Source organism: Marmota flaviventris, chromosome 5 (assembly GCF_047511675.1).
Source record: "Marmota flaviventris isolate mMarFla1 chromosome 5, mMarFla1.hap1, whole genome shotgun sequence".
Classification (NCBI taxonomy): Eukaryota; Metazoa; Chordata; class Mammalia; order Rodentia; family Sciuridae; genus Marmota; species Marmota flaviventris.
In genome coordinates, this window is record NC_092502.1 from 61,283,115 (window position 1) to 61,310,296 (window position 27,182).

General features: G+C 52.8%; 1 protein-coding gene across 1 annotated transcript in view; it reads left to right on the forward strand.

The window, feature by feature from the left end:
- The window catches only part of Camk2a (calcium/calmodulin dependent protein kinase II alpha), a 60,621-nt gene that overhangs the window by 6,177 nt on the left and 27,262 nt on the right, over positions 1 to 27,182 (forward strand). Inside the window, exons 2-7 of the mRNA XM_027949274.2 lie at positions 9,303 to 9,397; positions 16,326 to 16,385; positions 23,006 to 23,060; positions 23,956 to 24,021; positions 24,103 to 24,175; positions 26,786 to 26,888. Of these exons, the coding sequence (XP_027805075.1) occupies positions 9,303 to 9,397; positions 16,326 to 16,385; positions 23,006 to 23,060; positions 23,956 to 24,021; positions 24,103 to 24,175; positions 26,786 to 26,888 (452 nt within the window). The remainder of the gene's footprint in view (positions 1 to 9,302; positions 9,398 to 16,325; positions 16,386 to 23,005; positions 23,061 to 23,955; positions 24,022 to 24,102; positions 24,176 to 26,785; positions 26,889 to 27,182) is intronic.

Genomic DNA, 27,182 nt, shown 5'->3' on the forward strand with positions numbered 1-27,182 from the left:
CAGAAGGGGAGGAAGAGTGTTCCTGAGAGCGAGGAGAACAGCACAGGCAAGGGCTCTGAGGTGTGCCCTTCAGTGAAGCCCGTCAGCCCCCCCCGAGGGACCTGGGGTCTCACTCTTCTCTGGCCTGTGCAGCCTGCCTGCAGCTTCCAGATGCTAGGTCCTAGTGGAATATTAAAAGGCTGCTATGGTCTAGAAGACGGAACACAGGCAGGGCGGGAATGGTCTGGAAGCCAAATCAGGAGAGAGAGAGCACCGAGGAGCAGGGGGCCTGTAGCAGGGAGAAGAGCCCTGTAGGGGCTGCGTCCTCCCAACCCATGTCTACAAGGGTGTCCTCAGGGGCAGAACAGCAGAGTAATACAGTAAGGGAGGCAGATTTCATCTCAACACCAGGAGGAACTTTCTCACGTCCACAACTGCTCCTCTGCCCCAAGATGGTGCGGCCTCAGGAGTCAGCGCTGAGGAAGCTGCCGTATGCAAATCCACACCTTAGGCCTCCCTGGTATCCCTCCACCCCAACATCCCTGCCCTCACCTAGTGAGGTGATTGCTCCAAGATGAAGAGGGAGACAGTGCAGGGCCAGGACAGCCTCAGTTCCATCCAGAATATCTGAATAAGAGCAGGGGTGCAGGGGTGCATACCTGTCTTCCCCGTGACTCAGGAGGCTGAGGCCGGAGGATCACACATTGAAGCCCAACCTGAGTAACTTAGCAAGAACCTGTCTCAAAATAAAAAATAAAAAGGGCTGGGGATGTAGCTCAGTGGTAGAGCACCCCACTGTTTCACAGGTGGGGAATTAAAGCCCAGAGAGGGCAAGAGCCCTGCCTGCCCATGGTCACACACCTGCCCATGGTCACACAGTAGAACTAGAGTTTCAGACTCTTTCCATTTCAGCATAGGGCTCTTACCCCTCGGAACCACTCTGTCTGACACTGGCACCTCTAAAAGCCTCTGGGCCAGGCCCCATGGTGAGGGCAGGCTAGGCAGCCGTCAGAGGCCAGGGTGAAAGCGGCTCCTCGGCATCTGCCCTGCTTTGCTGCTCTCTAGCCCTCCCTCTGAGCACTATGGAGAGTTTTCTGTTTTTCCTTTTTTCTTTTTGTAACCCATTCAAGAAAACCCATGTACAGCCAAAACAAGGAATATGCTGGAACTTCTGTTGGTTCAATGTTCCCTGCAGCAAACAGAATCTTCTGGTTCCCAGGCCTTCTGTGTCCCCCACGAGGCTTCTGCTGGGTTGGCGTTGGGGCCCCCGGGGGGTGGGGGTGGGACAGCTCGTCCCTGCAGCATCTTCTGGAGTCTGGGAGTGGGTGGTGCAGCCACAGTGGCGGGCAGCAGGGGAGAGGAGCCGTCTCAGTTACGGGTCCCGGATCATCGGTCTGTCTGGGTAATGCTGTGGCTGCAGAGTTCTGCTCACAGAGCTGCTGAGACAAGCTGAGGAAGGGAGGGGGCAGGCAGGAGGAGGGCATCCCAAGCCCAGCCCATCTTCTCTGATCTAGTTGCCATTTGGGGGAACCAGCATAGCTATGTTTTGCTTGTTTATTTTTAAGAAAGTATGCTATCACTGAAAAAGGAAATAAAGAAAAAGAAAGAGAAGGCTCCAATATTATACCAACAGTCGATCACACAGATAGGAGAGCTGAGGCCCCCAAAGAGACAGGATTTGATTAAGGTACACAGAGCTTCTGGGTACAGGGTGCACACCTGTCTTCCCCGTGACTCAGGAGGCTGAGGCTGGAGGATCACACATTCAAGCACAACTTGAGGAACTTAGCGAGACCCTGTCTCAAAATAAAAAATAAAAAGGATGTAGCTCAGTGGTAGAGCACCCCTGGGTCCAATCTCCAGTACTGGGTGGGGGAAACCCCACCTTGTCCAGGATTTTCCTTTGTTTCTGAGCAAACCTGGGCCTGACTTTTCAACCATTTGGGGTTGAGGAGCCCTCGGCGGTTCTCATGTAAGTGACCCTCTCCCAGTCATGCCCACTTGCTCCTGCATGCGCAAGGCTGCATATCTCCTGCTGATCTGCCTAAGTTACAGCCCACTGGGCTCCAAATAGGGTCCCTCTGATCCCAGAGTATGGGGTATTGGAAGAGCAATGGACCCTGAGTTCAAGGTCTTGGCCTCAGTTTATTCATCTATGGAATAAGAGTTGGCTTGCATGGTAAGGTTCGACTGGGAATGCCCGTCTCTGATGTGGTGTGGCCCCCACTCTGGTCCAACATGATGCTACTCTGGTGGCCAGCCCCAGCTCTTGCTTTCCCCCAGGCGCTCTAACCCTATCTGTTCTGGGCAATCAGTTCAGTCGGCCTGGGTCACCACCAAGAGGTTTGGATGCTAATCCTTTCACAGGCCACTAGTCTGTCTGCATCTGACCAGGAACCTTCTGAAATCACCCCAGCTCATCTCAGAAAGCCAGATGCTTATGTATCTTAACAGAGAGGGGAGATTTGGGGGAAGAGACTGGCTTGCCATTGAGCATCCAGGCAAGGAAACGAGTAGATCAAAGTGTGGAACCAGAATTCTGAAGGGGGGCGGGAGGTGTGTGGATGCAGATTTCAGTCCTGAGTGATGTCAGTGGCTTTAGCCATTTGGAGAGTCATGGGCTGCTTTGTGAAGCGGAAGAATATGCGTCCTTTGCCCAGAACAATGCACAGACACAGCATCATTTTAATACAATTTTAAGTGGATTCATGAATGCCCAGAGCCTCCCCAGAGATCCCAGCTAATGGCCCCTGGTACAGGGGATGGAGGAGGAAGTTGTCAGAGGTTGGGTGGAGAGGGAACAAGGAGTTTTAATGTGGCTGGGGGACTTTGGGACAGCAAGGCACTGTGGGTGAAGGGGGATGCCAGGGACAGCAAAGTGACCTAGAAAAAAAAAGGGGGGATAAGCCTTGAAGAGTGTGGTCACTGGGCCCAGCGCTACCTGGTATAGGACAGCGAGGCGGACCAGGGCCAAAGGGGGGCTGCCAGGGGCAGTGGGGAGGGGAGGCTTTGGGTGGGTGAGCCTGGCACGAGCATTGCTTCCATGGAGCCCTGGGGGTGGCAACCAGATTGCAGTGGGTTCATGGAGTGTGGGAGGTGGGAAGAGGAGGCGGCGGATGTCGGACATTTGTTCTGGAAGTTTGGCAGCAAAAAGAACGGGAGGGAGGAAGCAGCTCGGGCTGCTGGGTTGAGAGAAAAGTTCTCGTTGTTTCATTTTATTGGGGGGAATATCTGAAGAGGCAGCCAATGAAGGGAAGATTGGAGACTGTAAAGAGCCCAAACAATCAGACCCAGATGAGGCCAGAGTGCAGGGAGAGTTCACGAGTGTGCAGTCTCCGGAGGCCTAGGGGATAAGAGACCCCCTGGAGGAGCTCTGAGTGGCTTCCAGTGAAGGCGAAGAGGTTTCCCTTAGAGGCAGTTGGCAGCGACTTCTCTGCCTGCAGGGACACTCACAATGACTTCTATCCCCTTTTTTCAAATGGGGAAACTGAGACCCAACAGGATAAGCAAGCTGGTAGTTGAACTGGGTAGGGATGAGGGTCTTCTGTCCCCCACCCCCAGTGCCCTTGCTGCTGCACCTGGCAGTCATGTTCACATTTCAGGGTACTCCAGGCTGGAGCAGGTGGCAGACCCCCGTGGCTGGCAGCCCACAACGCCCAGGACACGGCGCCTGCCAGGCAGCCAGAAAGCAATTTCCCAGTGTGAATCCTCTCTTCACAGCCCATTAGCACGGTCCCACATTCTCTACGGCTCTGCCCTCTCTGCAATCTGCTGGGTGCCGGGTGGGGCCTCCCTGCCAGCTCACACTCGTGCCTGCACACACCAGGGCAGCTGCTCAGCCTGGGGAGCAGCCTTGCCCCCACCCCCCACCATGGCCTCTACACAGCTCTTCCCTGCTTGCTTCATCCGGAGCTTGGCCAGCAAGGTCCACTTTGTTACCGATGATGCTAACTGTTCTCACCCCTTGCATATCACGGCCCCTGTACAGGGCATTGTTTCTTGAGCATTTATTATGCTCCAGGGATTCTGCTAACTCCAGCCTACTGATTATCTCACTGAGTCCTGGAAGCCACTGCACAGGGTGGGTACTCTTATTGTTCATATTTTACAAGGGAGCAAACAGGCAGACCACAGGGAAGCAACCTGCTCATAAGTGGCTGAACAGCAATTTGAACTCTGGTTGGGCAGGTCCAGAAATGCCTACTCTTACTCATTGAGAATTGCATTCTCCGACATGGTAGGCATTAGCCACATAGAACAACTTCAAGGAAATCCAATTAAAATTCCATTCTGTGGTCCCACTGGCCACAGGTCCAATGCACTACAGCCATATGGCCTGGTGGCTGCCCCACTGAGCAATTCAGAGTATTTCCACCATCACAAGAAGGGCTGTTGCACAGACCTGGGGTATGACACTGAAGCTGGAAAGGCCTCCACACTATTGCGCCTCATTCCCATCCCAGCCTCCACATTGCCAATGAAGAAACTGGGGCTCACATCAGGACCCAGCCCTGCCCAAGTCCTCCCAAATTCTACCCTTCAGTGTCTAACTTGGGGTGCTTTACCACTGAGCTACACCCCCAGCCCTTTTAATTTTTTAATTTATTTTCTCTTTTGAGATGGAGTCTCACTAGATTACTCAGTCTGATCTTAAATTTGTGATCCTCCTGCCTCAGCCTCCCAAACAGCTGGGATTACAGGTGTGCACTCCCCTTTCTGGTTTTTAGTGTCAATTGTGTGCGATGACTCTCATCGGCCCTTGTCTTCCCGATCCCTGCCTCTGTGGCAGGCAGAGGGGCCTTCCCTCCTACAGACGGAGACTGAGGCTGCATGGGTAGCAAGAGGTCTCCCTGGCCCAGGCCCTTTCTTCACCTCCTTGGGCCCCTCTCCTCCCTGCTCTGTCTTGTTCTGCTCCGCTTGCTTGGCCCTGAGCTGGAGCTTTGTCTCATCTCCCTAGCACCTCAGGAGCTGGTGTTCTGCTCCGAGCCATGAAGTGCAAGTTCCAGCCACGCAGTCTGCTAGGGGTGGGCCGGGATCGGACCACAGGTCTTTGTGACCACAGAGTCCTGTCTTGAGGCTATGATCTCTCCTGCCTTTGGTGGAGTTAGGAGAAAAAGTCCACGTGATCTGAATTCTCTTCACAGGGTCACTGGGAATATGCCTGCTCACTCGAGGCCTCAGTTTCCCAGTCTGTTAAAAGGGTTCTGACTTCACAGAGCTGCTGTGCAGGTCAAGAAGGAGCTTGTTGCTTGTGCACTCGGGGTGAAGAAGCCCTCTGGGTCAGTAGTTCTGAGCTGGTTTTGAGAAATGCCTCCCTCAAAGCACCAGAGGAGAGCCATGTGCCCCTGCCCGGGACAAACGCACACACCTAACCTCATGCATATATGATATTCTTGTTCTTCGGGGGTTCAGAATCCCTGCAGCCTCCCTGCCCAAGGCCTGAGCCTCTGATCAGGAATCTCTGATTCTCGTGAGAACTTGGCCCTGTCCTGAGCAGCAAGTTTCGTGAGTAAGACTTCTTTTGCTTCATAGATAGGGCTCTTAGGCCCCTGGCTCCTTAGGGCAGAGCCCAGGCTCATAGGTCCCATCAAGCTCCCAGTACAGAGCCCAAGTGACGTCCCTACTGGTACCGATTCCAGGAGAGATAGGATATGTAACAGGACTTCCCCAGAAGGTAGTCAGGGCAGGGCCAGGGTTAGAAAAAAATCACCCATTCCCAGGGTCCACACACAGGGGTTCTGATTTAGTAGGAATCTATATTTTTTAAAAATCCCCAGGAGATTCTGTAGCTGCCAATTTGATGACCACTAACCTAAAATCTTTACCTGGAATCGAGTTTTATTTTTCTAATGGAGAAACTACACATTTATCCCTCTATCCCTCCATCCACTGGACATATATTAATTGAACTCTAGCCCTGGACTGAGCACGGGCTAGATGCTGGTGCAGCCCTGCCCTCAGCAGCTGGCCGCCTTCCTCTGTCCCTGCCCGCCTCTCTGTGGAGGGTCAGAACCCTTCCCAGAAGTGGCCACTTCAACTGTTTTCTCCCCAGGGCTCTTGAGAATCTAGGTTCCCAGCTGGCAGGAACCTGAAGTTCTTTGGGTCCATCCCCCTGTCTGGATTTGAGAGATCAGTAGTCCTCTGCTATCCTCAGATGCACGTTCCTGTCCCTCTAAAAATCCTGCCTAAAAATTCTCTTTTGTCATATTTCCGTTTCTCTGGCTCTTGCTTATATCAACCTCCTGCTCCTACACGGAACACTTACAGAGGCCCTTTTGGTACCAGACAGACACTGGGTCCCTGTGCTGGGACCTAGAGAGGGAGGTGAAAGTTCTGGCCTCTAGGAACTCACCCAGCTGGGAGAGACAGGAGGTGGACGAGCTGCCACCATCCTGGACCCGATGGGGAATATGGGACTGTGGTCTTGTGATATAAGACAAATATATAGTTGGTCTTGTGCCTGGTGGATAGCAGAGCTCCTAAGACTCTACTAGTTTCCTAAGGGATAGGGCTGTCCAGAGCATCTCGAGTTCTAATATTTGGTCTTTGATCCCAGTTCCTGACATATTAATCCCTCGGAATTTCTCAGGGGCTAGGGGCATCTTTTGTTCTGATGAGGTGACTCTTGGTGGTCTTCTGAATGGGGCTAGTCACCAGAAAGACCAAGGCATGATTTGCTTGAAGCCTTCAGCCCCACCCCCACCTTCTGGGAAGGTGAGAGGACTGGGGACTGAGTTAATATTCCTTCTTACCCATGTGATGGAGCCTTCATAAAGGTGCTGAGGGGTGGGGTGCAGAGACCTTCTGGATGGTAAACAGCCATGTGGCAGGAGGTTGGCACACCCCAGATCCACAAGGACAGAACCCCTGTGCTCAGGATGCTTCCCAGCCTTGCCTACCTTGTCACTGGCTGTCCATCTGTGTCCTTTATCATATCTTTTGTTCTATAATAAGTAAATGTGTTTTTCTGAGCTCTGTGAATCATCATAGAAAATTCTCTAGCCTGAGGAGAGGGTTGTGGGAACTTGCAGTTGCTAGCCAAGTTGGACAGAAGGTAACTTGGGGACCCACTGCTAGGGACGGGCATCTGAGATGAGGGGGCTGTCCTGTGCATGGAACCCTTAACCTGTGGGGTCTGCACTAACTCTAGAAAGCATCGTAATAGAATTGTGGGACACAACTGGTGTCCACAGAGTAGAATGGGTTGGTTTGAAAGAAGCTTTTTCTCTATTTGGTGACCAGAAGCACAGTAGGAGTGAGTCAGGGAAAGGAAGTTTTCCTATACAAGGGGGCTCCAGGGATCAGAGGAGGGGCCTCACAGCAGGAGCAGAGTCTTGTGGGGGCCACAGGGCCTACTGCTTTCTTTCTGGTGAAGAACAGGCAGGGCTGCACACCTCAGGGCGGACCTACCATTCTGCATGGATTCTGGCCTTTAGCTTTCCTATGAGGTCGTATTTCCGGGTCCCTTGTGTTCATCCTGCCTCTGTCTCCCTCTTCCTTCTCTAGAGATTCCTGACTGCTCACTTCCTGCTGCCCAGGTGTGGATTCAGAGAGAGTGGACCCAGGCTATGAGCAGGGCAGACCTCCTGTCAGAGGCCTCCTCTGCTCCTGTTGGTCTCATCTGAGTGACTTGGCTTGCCTGTTTTCTTGGGTGGGGAGATTGAAACTTGGAGGCTGTGTTGGGGAACCTGGGCAGGAACCCGAGTGGGCTCACTTGGTGTGGAAGTCAAACACCCGGAAGTGCTGATCTCAGAGATGTGGCCCTGCCTGTAACTTGAGCCATCTACACGGAGCTCCACTAGACCTCAGAGTCCTGAGCCTCCACTCTGGTCACAAGGAGTCAGAATGGCCATTTTAGCAAGATGGCTGGATGACCTGTAGGAACACCTGTGTTTGGGAAGTCTGCCCAGGAGCTCCTCTTCTTGCCATGAGTATGTGTTTAGGGCAGTGATGGTTGTGGCCAAGGTCACTGTCAGGCCCCTTGGAAGCCTCCTTGGTGTGAGTTGTGGGGCCAGATTGCCTCTGTGGGACAGAGCAGAGTGTAGCGCTTGGTGGCTCCTCAGCTCCAGATCCAGCCCTTAGGCTGGTCCTGCCCTCAAATCCTTTTGGGATAAGACTCCAATTGGGAAATTATCTAGACTTCTAGGTTTTCTTAAAAAACTAAATGATGTGGGGTGATGAGCTCCATTGCATGGGACAATAATCCATTTCCCCATGAGCTCTGAAACCCATAGTCCTTCCCCCAAGTTCTCTTCTGGTCATGGATACTTTGAGGATAAAATCCCAGGAGCCTCTTAAAACACAGGAAAGGATGCTCAGCCTCACTCTTAATATGATAATTAAAAACTAAATCAATATCCATTGTCATTTTCCATCTCTCTTACCAGCAAATATAAAAAAAGGTTGATAACACACTGTGTGGACAGTGGCAGAGGGAATCGGTCCCCTCACATATTAGTGGGAAAGTAAGCTTGTGCAATCACTAAATAAGATGCACAGTCTCACTCTCTATCAAAATTGCGAAACAATGTCTACCTCTTGACCAAAAAACACCCATTCTAGGAATTCATGCCACAGATGTGTGCTCACATGGGAAATGTAATCCTAATACCCAGTACAAGGTTAGTCAGTAAGTATAGTACCCTTACAATAACTAAAGATTGAAACTAACCCACTTGCCCTTCACTAGGGGACTGGCTGGTAAAATACAGGACAGTCATACAATTACATATGATATAATGAGGAGCTCTTTATGTTTTGATATGAAGAATGATCTCCAAAATACATTAGTAACAGAGAAAAGAGAAAAGGAGGGTACAGAACAGCTTTGTGAGGGGGTAGGTATCTGCATAAAGAGGCATAAGAGCCAGTAGCAGTGGCTACCTCCAGAGAGGGGACTTCAGAGGTTGGGGTACAGGGTTGGGGGGAGTCTTTTCACTGTCTGTACTTTTTAAAAAAAAACCTTTTGAACTTTGAGTCATGTCCATGTGTTACCTACTCAAAGAATAAAAGAAGCTAAAGATTTATTTAAGAGACCTGGATTCTGTGGTTCCACCACTACAGGATTCCAAAGCTTTGCAACTTGGTGAGCCAAAGTCTTGGTGACCCCAGGAGGCTGATCTTGAGTGTGACCAAGCTTCTGGGTCCCTCTCTGGCTCTCTCCAGCCATGCTGTTCTGAGCTGGGCCACAGCAGTCCCTGTGCCCCTGAGCAGCTCCAATAGAGGCTTCCCTCCCAGCACCGAGCAGCTGTGGTGTGAACTGCAGTGTCTCCAAGGACACAGCCCCGGGCCTCTTACCTTCTCTGCCTTCTCTATCCTCCCAGGGGAGCCTTCTCTGTCGTGCGCAGGTGTGTGAAGGTGCTGGCTGGCCAGGAGTATGCTGCTAAGATCATCAACACCAAGAAGCTCTCAGCCAGAGGTAGGTCCCTGACCCAGGCCTGCCCACCTCCAGGCTCCCCTTCCCTGCCGCCCTCCTCCACCCCTGGGCTTAGAACCAAGACCCAAGTCCGTCCCCCTGGATGTTGGCATGGGAGTGCTCCTGCCATCCCCTCTGCCTGATACCCTAACCTGGCTGCTTACATGGCTGGCCCTGTCTCAACCTTCAGGTCTCAGCTCTGTTACATCCTTGGAAGAGCTCCCCTGGCCACCCAGTCTGAGGGAGTCTCCCCCTCTTCTGTTTCATACTGTTTATTTCCGTCACGGCTTTCCCCTGACCTAGCCTCATCCTATTTGCTGGTCTGTCTCCTTGTTTAACATCTTTTTCTCTGGACTGTAAGCTCCAAGAGGGTGGGCGGGTCTCATTCTGAGCTCTCTGCTCAGCACCTGGGACAGCACCCACACTAGCTACTCCAAGAGCCCAGTGAACTGCAGGTGAGCTCTGGTTCAACCACACCAGCCCACTCTCTGGTCCCAAAACAAGTGGTCTCGGAGGTGACCTAGGTTTGCGGAAAGATAGCCAGCTAATTCTAACTTGCAGAAAGGTTTGGGAACCTCAGGCCTAGGACCTTACCAGTGGTCCTGGAACATCAGCGTCAATGTGCCTGTGAGACTGTGAGAAATTCAAAGCACTGGGCCCCACTCCAAACCTAAAAAACCCCAATCTGCATTTTAACAAGATGCCTGGGCGAGTCCCATGGACATGCAATTTTGAGAAGGCTGCCCAGAAAACTGCTCCTCATTGGCCTGTGTTGAGGGGCAGTAACGGCGGGGACCACGGTCGGTGTGTTGGAGAAGATACTGTCTTCACAGATGCCAATCTCCATCCCAAATGAAGCAATGTGGGAGTGGCCTCTGGGCCCATCTGCTGAGGGTGGTTCTGAGGGATGGTGTGGGTGAGGTGGTGAGCTATGCAGAGGAAGGGAGCCATCTCGTGAGGGCAGGCTTTGTGTCCAGGTGTTTGAGAGGCGCAGCTGGCAGGCCTAGGCTTCCTGGAGGTCCCGCTGTACGGGGTGCTCCCGCTGCTCCCTGCAGGCCTCCCGGCAGGCTCCGTGTTGCACTCTGTGTTGCTGCCCTTCATCTCTCCAGTTCAGTGCTGTTGGACCAGCGCTTTCTCCTAGTCACTGACCTCCCCTGGTGTCCTGCCGGGACAAGAGGCTCGGCAGAGGCGGGGCCTCTGAAGGCCCAGGGCTCACCCATGGCATGGCAGGGTGAAAAGGCCAGACTAGTGGAAGTTCTGGAGCCAGGGGCAAGGAGCAGGGTGGGCAGGAAAGCTGGCAGGAGTCAGAAGGCTGGCTCTCATGTCCAGAGGCCTGGATTGGCTTTACCGTGGCTGTGTGACTAGTGGCAGTCTTGTGGCTTTTCTGTGCCTTGTGTCTCTGGGGATCAAGGGAGATGTCCCAATCTCTGAGATAGAGGGAGGATGTGCTTAGAGTTATAACTTGGTGGTGACAGGATGAGGTTGTCCAGAGGGGTGTTAGGAATAGTGATCTCCCTGGATGCTGGGGGACTGGAGGGCCTTGCCGCCATCTCAGGGGCACACACACACACACACACACACACACGCGCGCGCGCGCACACACACATACATACACACATACAGAGGCTGAGAGACATAGGTGCATAGGAGAGTGGAAAGGCCACCTCTCTGTTTGGGAGGTGACTAAGCGTTCCTGGGACAGTGTGTGCTCTGGCTATAGCGGCGGTCACCTCCAAGACCCTCCCTCTGGCTATTGGTTGAGCTTTGGCCCCGTGGCCCAGGCCTAGGTGAGTTTGTGAAGAGTGGGGGCAGGGAAGTTATGGGGAACATTCTGGAAGAAGTCTGCCAACTGCCAGGCTCTGCGCCCAGCGGGAGAGGAGCAGCGCCTCTTTGTTTGTCACTCACGGTGCCTCCAGGGGGGTCTAGAGCTGAGCTTTTGGCAACACACTCTGAACTCCTCCTGCTGGCACTCCTGGGGGACTTCTGGCAGCTCCCGCAGGGGCTGTGCCCATGGGGGCCGGAGGGGCTGGGGGCATCTGTTCTACCCTCCCAGGGAGCTGCAGCTTCCCTGTCCCCACCCTGCCTGGCCTCTCCTAGCAAGTGATCCTAGCAAGTGATTCCCAAACCCAGAAGCCATTTCTATATGTATCTTAAAATTAGTCTTAAAAAATGCTTATAGTATAATTCAAAAAACTATAAAGAAATTAAGTGAAAAGTAAAATTTTGCCTGTCCCAATCCTTGCCAAATGTCCCTGGGAGTCTTCTTAAAAATGCAGCTGCTGGAGCTCTGCGGGTGAGGGGTGGAGTCAGCGGGTGAGGGGTGGGGTCAGCGGGTGAGGGGTGGAGTCAGCGGGTGAGGGGTGGGGTCAGCGGGTGAGGGGTGGGGTCAGCGGGCGAGGGGTGGAGTCAGCGGGTGCGGGGTGGAGTCAGTCGATGTGGACCGAGCTCCTGCATGGCAGAATCTGGTTGCTGCAGCTGGCTGGCAGAGGCTCAGAGAGGCTCCCCGTGCCCCTCCTTGTTAGGGCTCTGGACATGTGGGTGTGTCCAGTGCAGCCAGAGGAACTAGCTTGGGGACTGTGAGCTCCTGACTCCATGCCCCACCCCCAGCCCAGCTGGGTCACTAGTGGGGCTCCCAGGGGCTGAGTCTCAGGACTGGGTGGGAAGCAGAGTGGGACCTCATTGGGCTGCACCTGAGTTCATCGCAGTCCTTCGAAGGAGCCCCAAGGAGGCAGTAAGGCACCTGTCTCCTTTCTTCCCCAGTCTCCTCCCCACCTTGCCTGGACCTTGGAATTACTTCTCCAGCCTCCCAGCATTGGTAGCCCTGTTGATGCCCTATGCAGCCAGGGGGCATTTCCCGTTCCCAGACTCGAGGCCTCTTTCCTCCCTGGCTCGTGTGCCCCCTGTCTGCTGGAGCCCAGTCCCTCTGGACACAAAACCGCACCAGATGTGTGACTGTACTTCCTCACAGGCCTGGGCTGTCCTGCCCTGCCCTGCCCTGCCCTGCTGGGACTGTCTGGCCCCCAGGGACCTCATCCAGTGTCCACCAACTTAACCTCAATACCCTGTCGGTGAGCTACCCACCCAGGGAGGGAAGAGTGCTCCCAAGATGTCACGGCGGGCATTAGAGATGATGCTCCCAGGTACCAGGCAGGAAGCTGGAGACTCTTGGCTTCCGGAGACTTCTTACCAGTGAGGGACTCTTCTGAGCTGGATGGACTGTAGAGAATTAATGAATTATCAGAAAGGGAGGCAACACAGGATGGTCATTATGGGTGCGTATTGAAATCCAGCTCAGCCGTTTGTCTGCACTGCTACCCTGGAAAGCTGCCTGGGAGCTTTATCTTAGGCCCTGGGAAGTCGGCAGGGACGCACAGAAGAGGTCCGCCCTCTGTGTGCCGGTTTTCTAGGGAATGAAGCTGAAAAGAATATTAAACACATAAATCAGCTGGGTAGTCTCGGGAAGAGGTGAGTGATGTCAAGAAAGGCAGGATAATGGGGAAGCAGTGGGACAGGAGGGAGGCTCTGCAGGAGGTGACATTGTCCTGGGACCTTCCTATGAGGAAAAGGCAGCTGTCCCTGGGAAAGAGCGTTCCAGGCAGAGGGAACCGCATGTGTAAAGGGCCTGTGGTGCAAAGGGGCTTGGTGTGCCTGAGGCCAGAAAGGTGATTCTGTGGCTGTAGTTTCCTGCCCACATGAGGCCGTACCCAGCCTGCTACTGCTGGCTGGGGTGGAGTCTGGATCATATCATAGGTACATGGGGAAGCTGTTGGAGTTTGACACCAAGGAGTGACAGGATCTTACTTAGAGTTTTAAAGAGCTACTTGCTGGGTGCTGTGGTGCATGCTTGTAATCCAGTGACTGAGGCGGGGTGGAGGGGAGGGCTCAGGCAGGAGGATCACAAGTTCAAAGTCGGCCTCAGTAACTTAGTGAAATCCTGTCTCAAAATAAAATATGAAAAGGATTGGGAATGTTACTCAGTGGAAAAGTGTCCCTGGGTTCCGTACCCAGTACTGCAAACAAATAAATAAACAAATAATAAAAGCTCTTCACCTGCCATGAATGATTGTGTGGGGCAGACAGTGAGGTCCTCAGAGGTCTGAGTTCTAAAAGGGCCACCGGACAAGTGATTTTGATAAGGGGGTCAACATTTTTTTTTTGGTCATCGGGCCTCCATCTCCCCATCTACACATCAGAATGAGAAGTCAGAGGTCAAGAGAAACATGGTCCCTGTCTTGAGGTTCTCCATACATTAGAAAATGACAATGTTGCAAAGACGGTTACAAATGTATATATTTGCATCCAATAAATACTGCTTTTAATGGTGAAAGGTACCATGCAGGGCAATTGTGATATGCCTAAAATGATAATCCCAGTGGCTCAGGAGGCTGAGACAGGAGGATCGCAAGTTCAAAGCCAGCCTCAGCAAAAGTGAGGCACTAAGCAACTCAGTGAGACCCTGTCTCTAAGTAAGATACAAAATAGGGCTGGAGATGTGGCTCAGTGGTCGAGTACCCCTGAGTTCAGTCCCTGGTACCCCCATACCCACCAAAAAAGATAAAAACGATAGCTCCTGGCATTCCAGTAGGGAGGTCTGGTAACCTGACACAAGTTGAACGTTGTGTGACCAGCGTGCCACCAGTGGAACTGTGCTCCTGGCTGACCTCACGTGGAGAAAACACCAACATTCCAGATTTGGGCTCTGCATGTGTCACCTGGGCCAGAAGATTCCCTGTCCCCTCGGATAGGCCTGGCCTTGACCTGCCTGACTTCTGGTTCTGTGGAGCTGGGGTGGGGGCAACTGTACGAAGCAGGGAGAGGGTCCAGCTCCCTCTGAGTGCTCCCAGTCAGTCCTTGATGGGAGGCCCCTCATTTGCCCAGGAACCGACATCCTCTGCCCTGGAGGAAACAGGAGACTGGGGGCGGGGGGAGCTGGATGCCTCCCCAACCCCCTCCTCTTCCCTGGCCTGCAGCAGGTCTTTCCCCGGGGGGGGGGGGGGGGGGGGGGGGGGGGGGGCTGAGCCTATGGAAACAGAATTGGACTTAATTGCTTTGCTGATGGCAGCGTAGCCTGGAGGGCAGCCAGGGAATGCTCTAGTGGAGGAGGAGGGGGAGGGGGAGCTGGGTGCCCAGGGACAAGAGCTGGGACTTTCTCCATCTCTGTCACCTTCCTGGGTACCTCCTCTGCAGGGGCCATTCAGTGGCCTAGGTTTTGGTTCTGGCTTAGCCTCTGAGCATCTTTGTGAGTTCCCTTCTGCAGGCTCCACTTTTCCCACCAGCAGATGGGGGCGGGTGGAGGCGGTGGCTCTGAGTTGGAGCAAGGAGAACAGCTCAGCAGAGTTTAAAGCCCAACTCGGAGCCCGCCTCAGCAACAGTGAAGCCTAAGCGCTCAGTGACACCCCATCTCTAAATAAAATATAAAATAGGGCTGGGGACGGGGCTCAGGGACCAGTGCCCCTGAGTTCAATCCCTGATACCCACTGCCCTCCCCCCAAAAAATCCCAACTCTGGAGCCTGACTGCCTGGGTAAGAAGCATGGCTCCCTCACTCCCCGTGGGGGAGATGGGGGACAAGTACTTACTCTATGAACCTCTGTTTCTTCCTCTATAAAGCCAGAAAAAACGATAGTACCTCTCTCAAAGGTTGTCGTGAGGGCTTTAATGGCACATAAAGCACTCTACACAGGGCCTGGCACATGGTAGATACAGGTTGAGCATCTCTGAGCAAAACACTCTCAGTCCAAAATGCTGCAAAATCCACGACTTTATGAGAGTTGACATGCAGCCACAAGTGGGAAATTCCACTCCATGAAACTTCATTTCATGCACAAAGCTATTAAAAATATTATACCTTCAGTCTGGGCATAAAATGTAAATGAAACCAAAAAAATTTGTGGCCCGCTTGAGTCCCATGCCCAAGGTATCTCATTATGTATATGCAAATATTCCAAAATCTGAAAAATTTTTTTTGAACTCTGAACAATTCTGGTCCCCAGTGTTTCAGATAAAGAACTCTCAGCCGGTATTCTTCATTTACTAGTAGCTTCTCTTTAACCATTTTGTTTTAAAAAGTAGACATTAGCTGTGGAACTGTGAGAAAAGCACCACAAAGGGAATTGGAAAAACGGCTGATCCTGAACAAGACCTCTCTCCCCGTGGGTGGGGAGACCCAGGGGCCTTGGGCAGGGGTCATGGAAGGCAGGGTGAGAATGGGGGGCCAGGCTGAGGCTGTCACTTATCCTGCAGGTCCCTGGTCCCAGAGTCCTCAGAAAGGAAATTGGCAATAGCTCTTCTGGAGAGAATAGCCACTCCTTTAGGAAGATTCATTCATCGAACATTTGTTCTTTCATTCAGCTATTCTTGAGCACCTACTGTGTGCCAGGCATTTAGGCAGATGCTGGGGTACAACACAGCACCTGCTCTTAAGGATGCAGATGTCCATCGGGGTCCTGAGAGTGCAGAGGAAGGCCCTGCACTCAGGATAGGTGGCCAGGAGCTGGTGACATCAATGAACGGACGGGTGGGAGTGAGTGATGGCCGGTGAATGGCAGCTGGGAGGCTGGGAGATGTTCCATGTTGGAGAGTTGCTTGTTCCCAGAAGGAGGTGGCCAAGTGTAGAGGTGGAGGTGTGGCGCTCAGCAGGGACATCTGGGCGAGGGGCAGGAGTTGGCATCCTGGGCTGCTTGGCCCAGGAAGAGTCTAGAAGAAGGCCCCACCTTTGAGAGCCCTGGAAACGGAGGCCCACAGAGGAGGAGGCCTCACCTGGCCTCCCTGCCTCCCACTCGCCCCACTGCCTTCCTGGAGCTTCCCAAGGCCCAAAGGCCAGCTCCTCCAGCCCGAGCTGCCCTGGCAGGGGCTGCAGAAAGAGGTCCTGGGGAGAGCAGGAGCTGGAGGCCGCTCCCTCCCCTGTGACTCACCTGGCGTTTGTGTTTCAGACCATCAGAAGCTGGAGCGTGAAGCCCGCATCTGCCGCCTGCTGAAGCACCCCAATATCGGTAAGCCTGGAGGCCTGGGGTGCCCACGTGGCGGCCCCTGCCTTGCCCATCCTGGGGTTAATGCTCCTGGCCTCGTGGAGGGCAGCTGCTCTCTCTGTGGTGGAGGCAGCGGAGGTGGGAAGGGGGTGTCTTTGATGGCTTCCACCTGCCGCCAAGATCAGCGTGTTCCCGGGGAAGGTGAAGAAAGTCCCTTCCTCCTGCCCCACACTGCGGCAGCCTCCCTCGGAAAAGCTGTTTCAGGAAAGCTCCCGAGGCCCAGACGGAGATGAAAATAGGTCAGGGGTGCACTGGGCCCTGACCTGCGCCCACTCCCCAGATTGGTCCCCTGCTAAGTCCTGGGAGACCTGCTACCACCTGCCTCTGAGAGACTGTGCCCAGGGGGGCCAGGACAGAGCCAGGGCAGCAGCACTGAGTCCCCTTACTGTGCACCTGAGGGTTGACCCCTGCCAGTCAAGGCTAGGGTTAGGAGGGGAAGAGCTCAGCTGTCCATCTGTCTAGTTCTGTCCGAGATTGGCTGTGTGACCTTGGGCAGGAGCGCTACCCTTTCTGAGCCACTTTCCCTATCTTCGTGAGGAGGGGGCTGTGTGGATGAGGGCTTGACCTTCTCTAATCACCTGGGCACTTTGTGAAAAGTGCTTCTGACTCACCGTCTGGGGTGGGGCCTCAGGCTTTGCAGTCCCCACAGTCGAGAGGAGATGCCAGGCTGCTGAAAGAGAGCACGCCTTGCCAGTGAAGGCCTCCCGCTCCTAGGGCTGGCTCCACCCTGACAGTGCCACATGCATCGCATCAGGAGGGGAGCCTCTCTCTGTGTCCGGGGCCCCAGGGGTTAACGCTCCTGCCAGGAGAGGCCCCAGGCTATTGATGTCCAGGAGGCCCCTTCCCTACTACACAGCAGCAGCCAGGGGCCAGGACCAGCGGCAGAGAGGGGGCAGCCAGGTGCTGGCCTCAGCAAGGAACCTGCTTGGACCCTGTCCCCATCTGCTAACTTCCCATTGGGTGGCCCTGGGCAGTGCCCACCATTCAGGGCCTTCCACCCGCCACTGTGATGGAGCGGGTTTGAACTATCTCCATCGCTGGTGTCTCCATCTCTGGTGATAAACCTTGTGGTTCTTACAGAGGCTGTGGGCTTGGGAGAAGTGGGGGGGGGGCTGCTGTATAACTGCAGCTGTCTCAGGTCAATGTTGCCTGCTGTGCGCACCCCTCCGATTCCCAACCAAAAAGCGGGGGCAATGAATTGTGGGCTCTGGCGTAGACCGACTGAAACTCAAATCCGGGGTTTGCTGTGTTACTCTGGACATATTGCTTAGCCACTCTGAAGCTCAGTTTTATCCAGAGGATGGAAATGATACCTGCCTCATAGATGTGATAATTAGATAGAGCATAATGCAATGACAGACCCCAGGCAAGTGCTTTGTGATTGCTAAGCTGCCCTTCCCAGTCCTCACTTTCTCAAAGAAGGATCTTATCAGAAGACACCCTCTGGGGGGCGGGGCTGGGATTGGCTCAGCCGTAGAGCACTTGCCTAGCACGTGAGAGGCCCTGGGTTCGATCCTCAGCACCACATAAAAACAAATAAACAAAATAAAGGTATTATGTCCAACTACAACTAAGAAATAAATATTAAGAAAAAGAAGACACCCTCTTGCCTGAAACTCCATAAGCTTATCATTGCTCAGAGCCATTGAGATTGTAGGTCATCGACAGAGACACCATAAAACATGCTGATTAAGAGGTTCAGACACATCAGGTCTCAATCTCAGCTCTGCTGTTTACTAGGTGTTTGAGATTGGAGGGATGTGAACCTCTCAACCTCAGTATCCTCCTCTGTGAAGTTGAAATAATCATGGTACCCAGCTTCTAGAACTGTTGGGTGGGTTAAAGGAGATAATGCACTTGGCCCCAAGCTACACTCAGAAGTGACAGCTGTCATCTTCATGGCTGTCATCGTCACCGAGACATTTCTTCCTTCCTTCATACACCTGATGTCAAGGGCGCCTGAGGACATACCACAAGTCGGGGCCTCTACTAGGCCCTGAGGATGTGTGGGAGAAATGAGGACAGGGTGGGCATGGCTGGGCATGGCTGGTACCCAGGGCTCTGGAGGGCAGAGCTGAACGTCTAGCCAGGAAAATCGTGGAGGAGTCTTGAGCCATGGCCAGGGCTAGAAGGGCCTGGGAGGGGCCCAGATATCCTCCCAGCAGCTGCTTCCAATCTCCTTGCAATCTCCCCAAAGTGCAAGGAGACAGATGTGGCTGCAGAATCCAAGAGGGCAGCCCGTGCTCAGAGGAACTAGCCTGCATCTCACCCAGCCTGCGTGGCAAATTCAGACAAGGACACTGAGCACAGTCTACATGTGGCCACTGCCCAGCCCCAAGACGACCAGGTGAGGGAGGTGCCTGGCTCAGCACAGGTTGGTCCAGCTGGGGACAGCAGTACCCTGCTCTCTGCACCATCACCACCCATGCTGGGGAAGGCCCCAGAAGGCCACCCAGGGCTCAGGGATCGTGGCCTGTGCTAGGGACAGCCTGGGGGCTTGGTAGGTGATTTGGGCTGGGAACGGGAATTGTGATGGGCCAGATGTCTTCATTTATTGAGCTCTTCCTAGCACTGAGTACTACTGAGTACTCTACAAGACCCCTCACATTAGCACCCGGAGCAGGCCGACTTGATGACACTCATTAGGAATGCAGGCTCAGGAGGCTAAGTCATTTGCCCAAAGACATGGCTTGTAAGAGGTGGACCTATGAGGGGACTTAGTAGGCCTGACTGCGAGTCCACGTTCCTAGTCACTCCACTTAGCTTCCCAAGTGGGCATCTGGGTGTCGTGTCAGGGCACCCAGGGAAAAGAGCAAGTGCTGCCCTTCAACTTCAAGACAAAAATTGCATCCACTGGAACCATCACAGGAATGTCAGAATTTCATAACTCTGGCTGCATTACTGAAAACTAGGTTACAAATTTGTTCTGTGACAATATTTAAAAGTCAAATGACAGTATAACAATGGTCCAGTCACTCCACCAGGAGGCAGGGGTACTACTATAGCCTGCTGTTCTTGAATCCTTTCCTCTCCTTCCTCAGGGCAGCCTCCATGATAGGAGGGGAGGCTGTGTGTGAACACGACACTGAGAGAAGTCCTGTCCCCTGGGCTCTGAGGGGTGATTCTGCTCTCTCTTAGGGACTGAGGCAGACTCCAGTGCTGTTGTATAGGTGGTGCACTGCCCAAGTGGGGGCTGGTGTCCAGGCTCTGTGCCCCTGCCCGGCGACTCAGAGGGACAGCATTTTATAATAGCGCAAAGTCATCACAGAGCAGGAGTCTGCGCCACAGAAAATCCCTGCCACCTTCGGTCTGTTTTCCTGATCCTTGAGGGTGGGTCTGGGACACCTGTCTTTTGGGAGCTCCTTCCAAAGGTGTGGACCAGGTTCCGAAACCCCTTCCTGAGATGGTTCTGGTGGCAGCTTGGCTTCTCAGAGCTTCTCATACTCAGGAAAGGGACATTAAGACCACCTCCTTCTAGGGTCAAGAAGGGTGCACTCCCTGGGACCCATTGGAGGAAGATGGAAGAAGAAAAGGGTCTTTTACATAACGCCCCCCCCCCCCCCACACACACACTCAGAATCCACATTAGTTGCAGATAAACGGGACGGCAAATACTTTTTGAAGTCCTTCCACTAGCTGTCCACCTAGAGCTGAGATCGGATGCCATGTGGGTCTCCCCAGTCACACCTGGGCATGTCGTCTCAGGTCAGGTCTCCTAGAAGCAGGGCCTGAGACAGGGGTGGAGTCTCTGCAAGCAGCTGGTACTCCTTCGCAGTCGGGGCTCTGGAGGGGAGGTAGGATTGCTGGGTTCCATCAATCAAATGCACAGCTAAACACACACATGAATTGTAAAAGTTTAGCCTGCATTTACTTTTAAATGCACTAAAATTAAAACAGATTAATAGAGGAACAGTTAGAAGGGTAGTAAAATTAGTATAGGAAAACAGGAACCGGAGTGTGTATAGGGGTTTTCACATGACTGTATGTATGGATTTTTAAAATAATAAAATGTTGTAAATTAAAGCAGGATTATCCTGTGTACATCTTGAGATTATTATTTTTTGGTTTAAATATATTCAAAACATTTTGGTTCTTATGTATTAGTAGTTATCCTTATTTAAGAATGTCTTAAAATTTTAGCCTGGTGTGGTGGCTCATGCCTGTAATCCCAGTGACACGAGAGGCTGAGGCAGGAGGATTGCAAGTTCAAGGTCAATTTCAGCGATTTAGCAAGACTCAGTCTTAAAAAATAAAAAAAAGACTGGAGACATAACTCAGTGGTAGAGGGCCCTTGGGTTTTAGCCCCATTACTACAAAAAAAAAAAAGTATTGAATTTTAAAAAAGTATTTTAATTTTGTTATTTATTTTTATGTGGTGCTGAGGATCAAACCAGTGCCTCACATATGCAAGGCAAGCGCTCTGCCATTGAGCCACAACCCCAGCCCAAAGTCTTAAAATTTTAATTTGAATTGGTGTCCTGGTCGTTCTCCATCTCTGGTGCCCCGTTCCCATCCCCTGCAGACACCCACCTGGGACTCTATCCAGCCTGTCTCCTAGTTCACTTTCTAAACTTGATGTGCAAATATGAAAGCCACAGCAATTCAGGGGACTCAGTATTGAGTCAGAGATACAGGCACACTGCACAAATCAGTGGCACTAGGATTCACAGTGAAAAGCGAGTCTCCCCCATGATCTGCTCCCCAACTCCCTTCCCCAAAGGCAGCCCCACGCCCACTTCTCTGTATTCTTCCAGAGAAACTTATGTCGTATAGAAGCTTAAACACTTCCTTCAATTTGTTTATTTATTCTTTTTAGTTATACATGACAGTAGAATGTATTTTGACATATTATATACCTGGGTATAAATTCCCATTCTTGTGTACATGATGTGGAGTTACACTGGCTGTGCATTCATATATAAACATAGGAAAGTTCTGTCCTATTCATTCTACTGTCTTTCTCATTCCCATCCCCCCTCACTTCCAACTCATCTCCCCCTGTCCAATCTGGTGAGCCTCTCCCCAATAATGTGAGTCAGCATCTGCATATCAGAGAGAACAATTGGCCTTTGTTTTTTTGAGATTGGCTTATTTCACTTAACACCATACTCTCCAGTTTTATCCATTTACCGGCAAATGCCATGATATCATTTTTCTTTAAAGCTGAGTAATATTCCAGTAATATATCACATATTCTTTATCCATTCATCTGTTGAAGGGCATCTAGGTTGGTTCCATAGTTTGGCTATTGTGAATTGAGCTGCTATAAACATTGATATGGCCGTGTCACTGTAGTATGCTGATTTTAAGTTCTTTGGGTATAAACCCAGGAGTGGAATAACTGGGTCAAATGATGGTTCCATTCCAAGTTTTCTGATGAATCGCCATACTGCTTTCCATAGTGGTTGCACTAATTTGCAGGCCCACCAGCAATGTATGAGTGTGCCCTTTTCCCCACATCCCCACCAACATTTTTTTGTTACTGCCATTCTGACTGGAGTGAGGTGAAATCTCAGTCTAGTATTTAAAAAAACATTTTTAAATTTGTTCTAGTTAATTACACATGACAGTAGAATGCACTTTGATACACCATATATAATGGAGTATAATTTCTTATTCTTCTGGTTGTACATGATGTAGAATCACACCAGAAGTATATTTATATATGTACATAGACTAATAATGTCTGATCCATTCTACTATCATTCCTACCCCATACCCCTCCCCTCCCTTCACTCCCCTACCTAATCTATAGTAACTCTATTCTTCCATAACTCCCCCGCCCCCATTGTGAATTAGCATCCACATATCAGAGAAAACATTCAGCTTTTAGTTTTGGGGATAGGTTTATTTTGCTTAGCATGATATTCTCCAGTTCTATCCATTTACCAGCAAATGCCATAATTTTATTGTTCTTTAAGGCTGAGTAACATTCCATTTTATAACATACCTACACACACACACACACACACACACATCCCATTGTTTTCAGTGTAGTTTTAATTTGCATTGCTCTAATTACTAGAGATGTTGAACATATGACCATGTGTATCTCATCTTCTGTGGAGTGCCTGTTCAGTTCCTTGGTCCACTTATTGATTGGGTTATGTGTTTTTTTGCACACTTTCTTTTTAAAAAAGAACTATACATACTGCTTTGCATTTTGCTTTTCCATCAAACAATACAATCTGGAGATGATTCCAAGCCAGGGGATCTAGAACTGCCACGTTAACAGCCATGTGACTTTCCATTGTGTGGATGAAGCATGATTTTCAGAGCCAGCGTCCCCGCCCCTATGCCATGTTCATGTTTAGGTTGTGGTACAGGAAAGGTTGAGAGCCCCGACCCGTGAGAAGTTGGTTTTGGCCCAACCAGAGGCCTCCCCAGGCCTCTACCCTTCCTTTCAGAAGCACAAGAATAATCTGGGAGCTCTGGATTCCTGGGAATTTGGCCTGAAGAGGTGACAGCTCCTCGGCAGGCAGCTCAGGCTCATGTCCCTCCTGCCATAAGATGGGCTGCAGGGGACGTGGGGGGTGGGGAGCAGTGTGTCCAGGTGTAACCAACTGCCTTGACCTCTCCCACAGTCCGGCTCCACGACAGCATCTCTGAGGAGGGACACCATTACCTGATCTTTGACCTGTGAGTCTGGCCCCACCTGGGATGTGGCATGGGTATGGGGGTGCTCCGTCAGGGTCCCCAGCGCTCCCTGGCTGGGTAGAATTCCCTCTTCTGGTCTACATGTGGTAGGTCTGCTCTTTCCCCAGATGTGGTAGGTCTGCTCTTCCGAGCCCTCCTAGTTAAACCGTCAAACACTTTTAACTGTGATCATATACTTATTTATTTGGGTACCAGGGATCGAACTCAGGGGCACTCAGCCACTGAGCCATGCCCCCAGCCCCATTTTATATTTTATATAGAGATAGGGTCTCACTTAGCACCTTGCTTTTGCTGAGGCTAGCTTTGACCTCACAATCGTCCTGCCTTAGCCTCCCCAGTCACTGGGGTTACAGGCTGCGCCACCACTCCGGGCCATATATTTATTTTTGTTTCTCTTCTATTCGTGGCTAGTGATGCTGGTTCACCATTCATAGGGGTGATATCAAGTTTCCTTTCGGATGGGTTTGATTTGTCAAAGCAGGCAGGCGATGGCAGTCTTCCGTGGTGGGTGGAGGGTGGCCTGGGAATCAGCAGTGACTCTGGTCTCATCTGTTGGCGGGGATCATGTCCGTTGGGGGCAAGGACATGGAAAGAACACAACCAAACAGTGGTTGGGCTCCTCCAGCGGTGACCCTGCAGTGTTCTGGGTGCCCTCCGCCACCAGCCAGGACCCTGCCCGGGGCGGGGTCTGAGGGGCGGGGGAGGGGCCAGGGGAAGGGAGGATGTGCCCGTGGTGGCGCCCAGGGGCCTCAGGTCCCTCTCTTTTGGGCTGAGGTTCTGAGGTCCCTGGGCCCCGTCCCTAGCTTCTGGGGGACTCCTCTAGGCAGGGTGGCGCCTGGGGCTTCTGTGGGAGGGTGACTGCGTGCCTGTCCCCCAGGGTCACTGGCGGGGAGCTGTTTGAAGACATCGTGGCCCGGGAGTATTACAGTGAGGCTGATGCCAGGTAAGCGCAGGGCAGTCCTGCCCGCTGCCCGCTTGGCGAGGAGGCCTGTCCCTGGGCTGACCCTTCTCTCTCTCTCCCCAGTCACTGTATCCAGCAGATCCTGGAGGCCGTGCTGCACTGCCACCAGATGGGGGTGGTGCACCGGGACCTGAAGGTGAGCGCCCGCGATGGGTGTGGCCAACCGGAGTCCGCCCAGCCCAGGGCCCCTCTGCCCTTCCCCGCTCCCACGGAGCGGGGTGCAACTGGAACCCCTTTTATTTTCCTGTTGGGCGGGAGGGAATATCCCCCCCCACTGTCTGCGGAGGAAGCTGAGCTCAGGAAGGCAGAGCGGCTGGGTTTGGGCCCCAGGTCTCCTGACTCCCAGCCCCAGTGCAGTTAGACCACCGGGGCCGTCAGGGGTGCAGGGCGAGGCAGAGTCCTGGAAAGGTCCAGATCCCAACCGGGCTACAGTTGCTGGAGCTGCTTGGTCCTGACTGTCTCCCCTCTGCCTGCTTACTCCTCCTTGGCGGGATGTTGGCTGAGAGAGCTCCCTGACCCAGACTCTTGTTAGGGTCTCAGGCAAACGGGAAGGAGAAAAATAGGACTTGGGGACCTCGGAGTACCTCTCTTTCCACCTAAAGAGATGGGCAGGACGACACAGCCTATGACTGTCCTGGCCATTCAGCCTTGCCCTCTTTTCTTGGACATGGTAGACCTCCTCTGCTGGGCTTCATGGCATCAGGGGCTGGGAGCATCCTGGTTTTGCAAAATAGGACGTTAAGGTTGAAAGAGTCCAAGGGCATGGATTTCAGTTGTGCCTGAGCAAGGAGCACGGAGCCCAGGCCTTCCAACCGCAGGCCCTATAACCTCAGAGTCCAGTACCCGAAGGCCACTTCAGACAGCCCGTACCTTTCTGCAGCAGCCAGCCCCTTCTAGGGTGACCCTTTTGTGTATCCATGGAGCCTCTGCTTATTTGGCCTTCAGTGACAATGAACTTACTTCCCATGGGGTTGCCCCTAGCTGTCCCTTGCTCTTTCCTGTTGTGGGACTCTGTCCTGAACCCCAGTTTGGAACCACACAGATATCAAGCCTTCCACTCTAGAGAGACCAGATCAGCTTTCTGGTAACCCTGAAGTATTGGCGGGGTGGACTCCGCTTTCCTACCCATATGTGAGTTCCAGGCCCTCCTTACCCTGGGTACCTCCTGGGTGCTCCATTTGTTCCAGGCCCCTCTTGGGGACACTGCTCTGATAAGCACCCCTGCCCACCTCTAACTGTCTTTGGCAATCCAAGGCTTCTGACCTGTGCCCTGGGCAAGGTCATTGAGGTTTGATCCAAGAGGGTCTCTGGCCAGAGGCAGGGCAGCTCTCCCCGAAGGCCTGTTCCCATTCTAGCTCCGGCCCCTGCCCGGGTGGAGGAAGGAAGGAGGAGAGGCTGCCCAAATTTAGGCCACTCTGGATGCACTAATTAGAGGCACATTCATCAAATCAGGGCAGGACGGCCACTGAGACCCAGGGCACATCGAAAGTACAGTCCCTAGAGGACAAAGGCAGTCTTCAGGAGCCAGACAGGGGGAGCTGTATTTGTGTGGGTCCAAGCTGGCTTTGACAGGGAAAGGTTGGAGGTGGGACCCCTCGAAGCCCTGCTGCAGAAAGGGTCAGAGGAAGAGTGGGAGCCAATTTTCTCCAGGAGTCTCTTGGCTCCTCCCCAAGCTCAAGCCTGACAGTTCGCCTCAGCAAGGTGCTTTCCGTGAACTGTCTGGGTTAATCCAGACACCACCCCATCAGGGAGGCCTTGTCTCCGTTTCCCTGAAGAAAAAAACTAAACTCAGAGAAATGAAATTATCTGGTGAAGTTCCACAGCATAGAAGTGGCAATCCTGGGACCTGAAGCCAGGATGACCCAAGAATGGAGGGAATCTTAGTCTCTCTTTGTCCTGAATCCCAAGGTGGAGGGGGACCAGCAGGAAGTGGAGAAATTCTGAGGGTCTGAGCCAGTGGAAGGCGGCAGCCTCAGTGACCCAGAGGACAGATGTGGGGCCTCCCCCCAGGTCAGCTGTGGTCCTGGGGCCAAGCTCCATCATCTCTCAACCTATAGTGATTAAGATGGAGTCAATCTTTGTCTTGAATCTGACTCCACCCCTTCCAGCTGTGTGATCTTGCTTAACCTCTCTGAGCCTCGGTTTCCTTAACTTTATACATATGATAAATATGTAGGTAACAAGAGACAACACAGATGACACCTGATGACTCCTTCTTTCCATGGAGTAATCATGGGTGGGGGAGTTTCTTTGAAGGAGTATCATGAAGGTGAGCTGGAAGGCAGAGCAAATCAGGCAGGGGAAACAGGAAGTGCAAAGGCCCTGAGGTGGAAGGTGGCAGAACTGTTTCAAAGGATGTAAGGTCACGGTAGAAAGCAGAAATAATGGCATCTGACCCAAGGGGTTGTTGGGATGGTGGGTGAGAGGATGCACTTGGAACATAGGGGCTGGTACACAGCAGGACCCATAAACCCTGCTGCCTCTTTCTTGTTGTGGTGGTGGCCTTAGTACCCCCACCCTGTGCCCAACCTCCCCTCAACCCAGCTCCAGACTTGGGGTGGCTGGTGGAGGAAGGGTTTTTCTGTAGAAGATGGAGAAATTGCCAGGGAATAGCTCCCTCTCTGGTCCTGGGACTGGGCCCCTGGGCTGTGTGGCAGCTCTTCCTATGAGCCCGGTCCCCAAGGTACGCTTCTGAACCTGCTGTCTCTCGCCCTCTCCTCCCCCTTTTCTTCCTGGTCCTGGGAAGCCGGAGAACCTGTTGCTGGCCTCCAAGCTCAAGGGCGCTGCCGTGAAGCTGGCTGACTTTGGCCTGGCCATAGAGGTGGAGGGGGAGCAGCAGGCATGGTTTGGTGAGTGGGGCGGGAGTGGCAGGGGTGGTGGGGGCCAGCCAGGGTCCATGCTGCACAGTCCACCCCACCCAGCCTCTAGCCAGTCAGTGGGTGGTGCCCACCCTGTCTCCCTGGGGCCAGGTGCAGGAACAGGGCCATCACGAAAACCATAACATGGCTTCTTCAGGTGAGCCATATGGTCACTGTCAGCAGGGGCTTCTGTGGGCAACCTCAGCCTGGATGCTGCAGATGAGGAGACTGACTAGGAAACTCGGAAAAGGTCAAGAGCTTAAGAGGGCTGGAGTTAGGACTTAA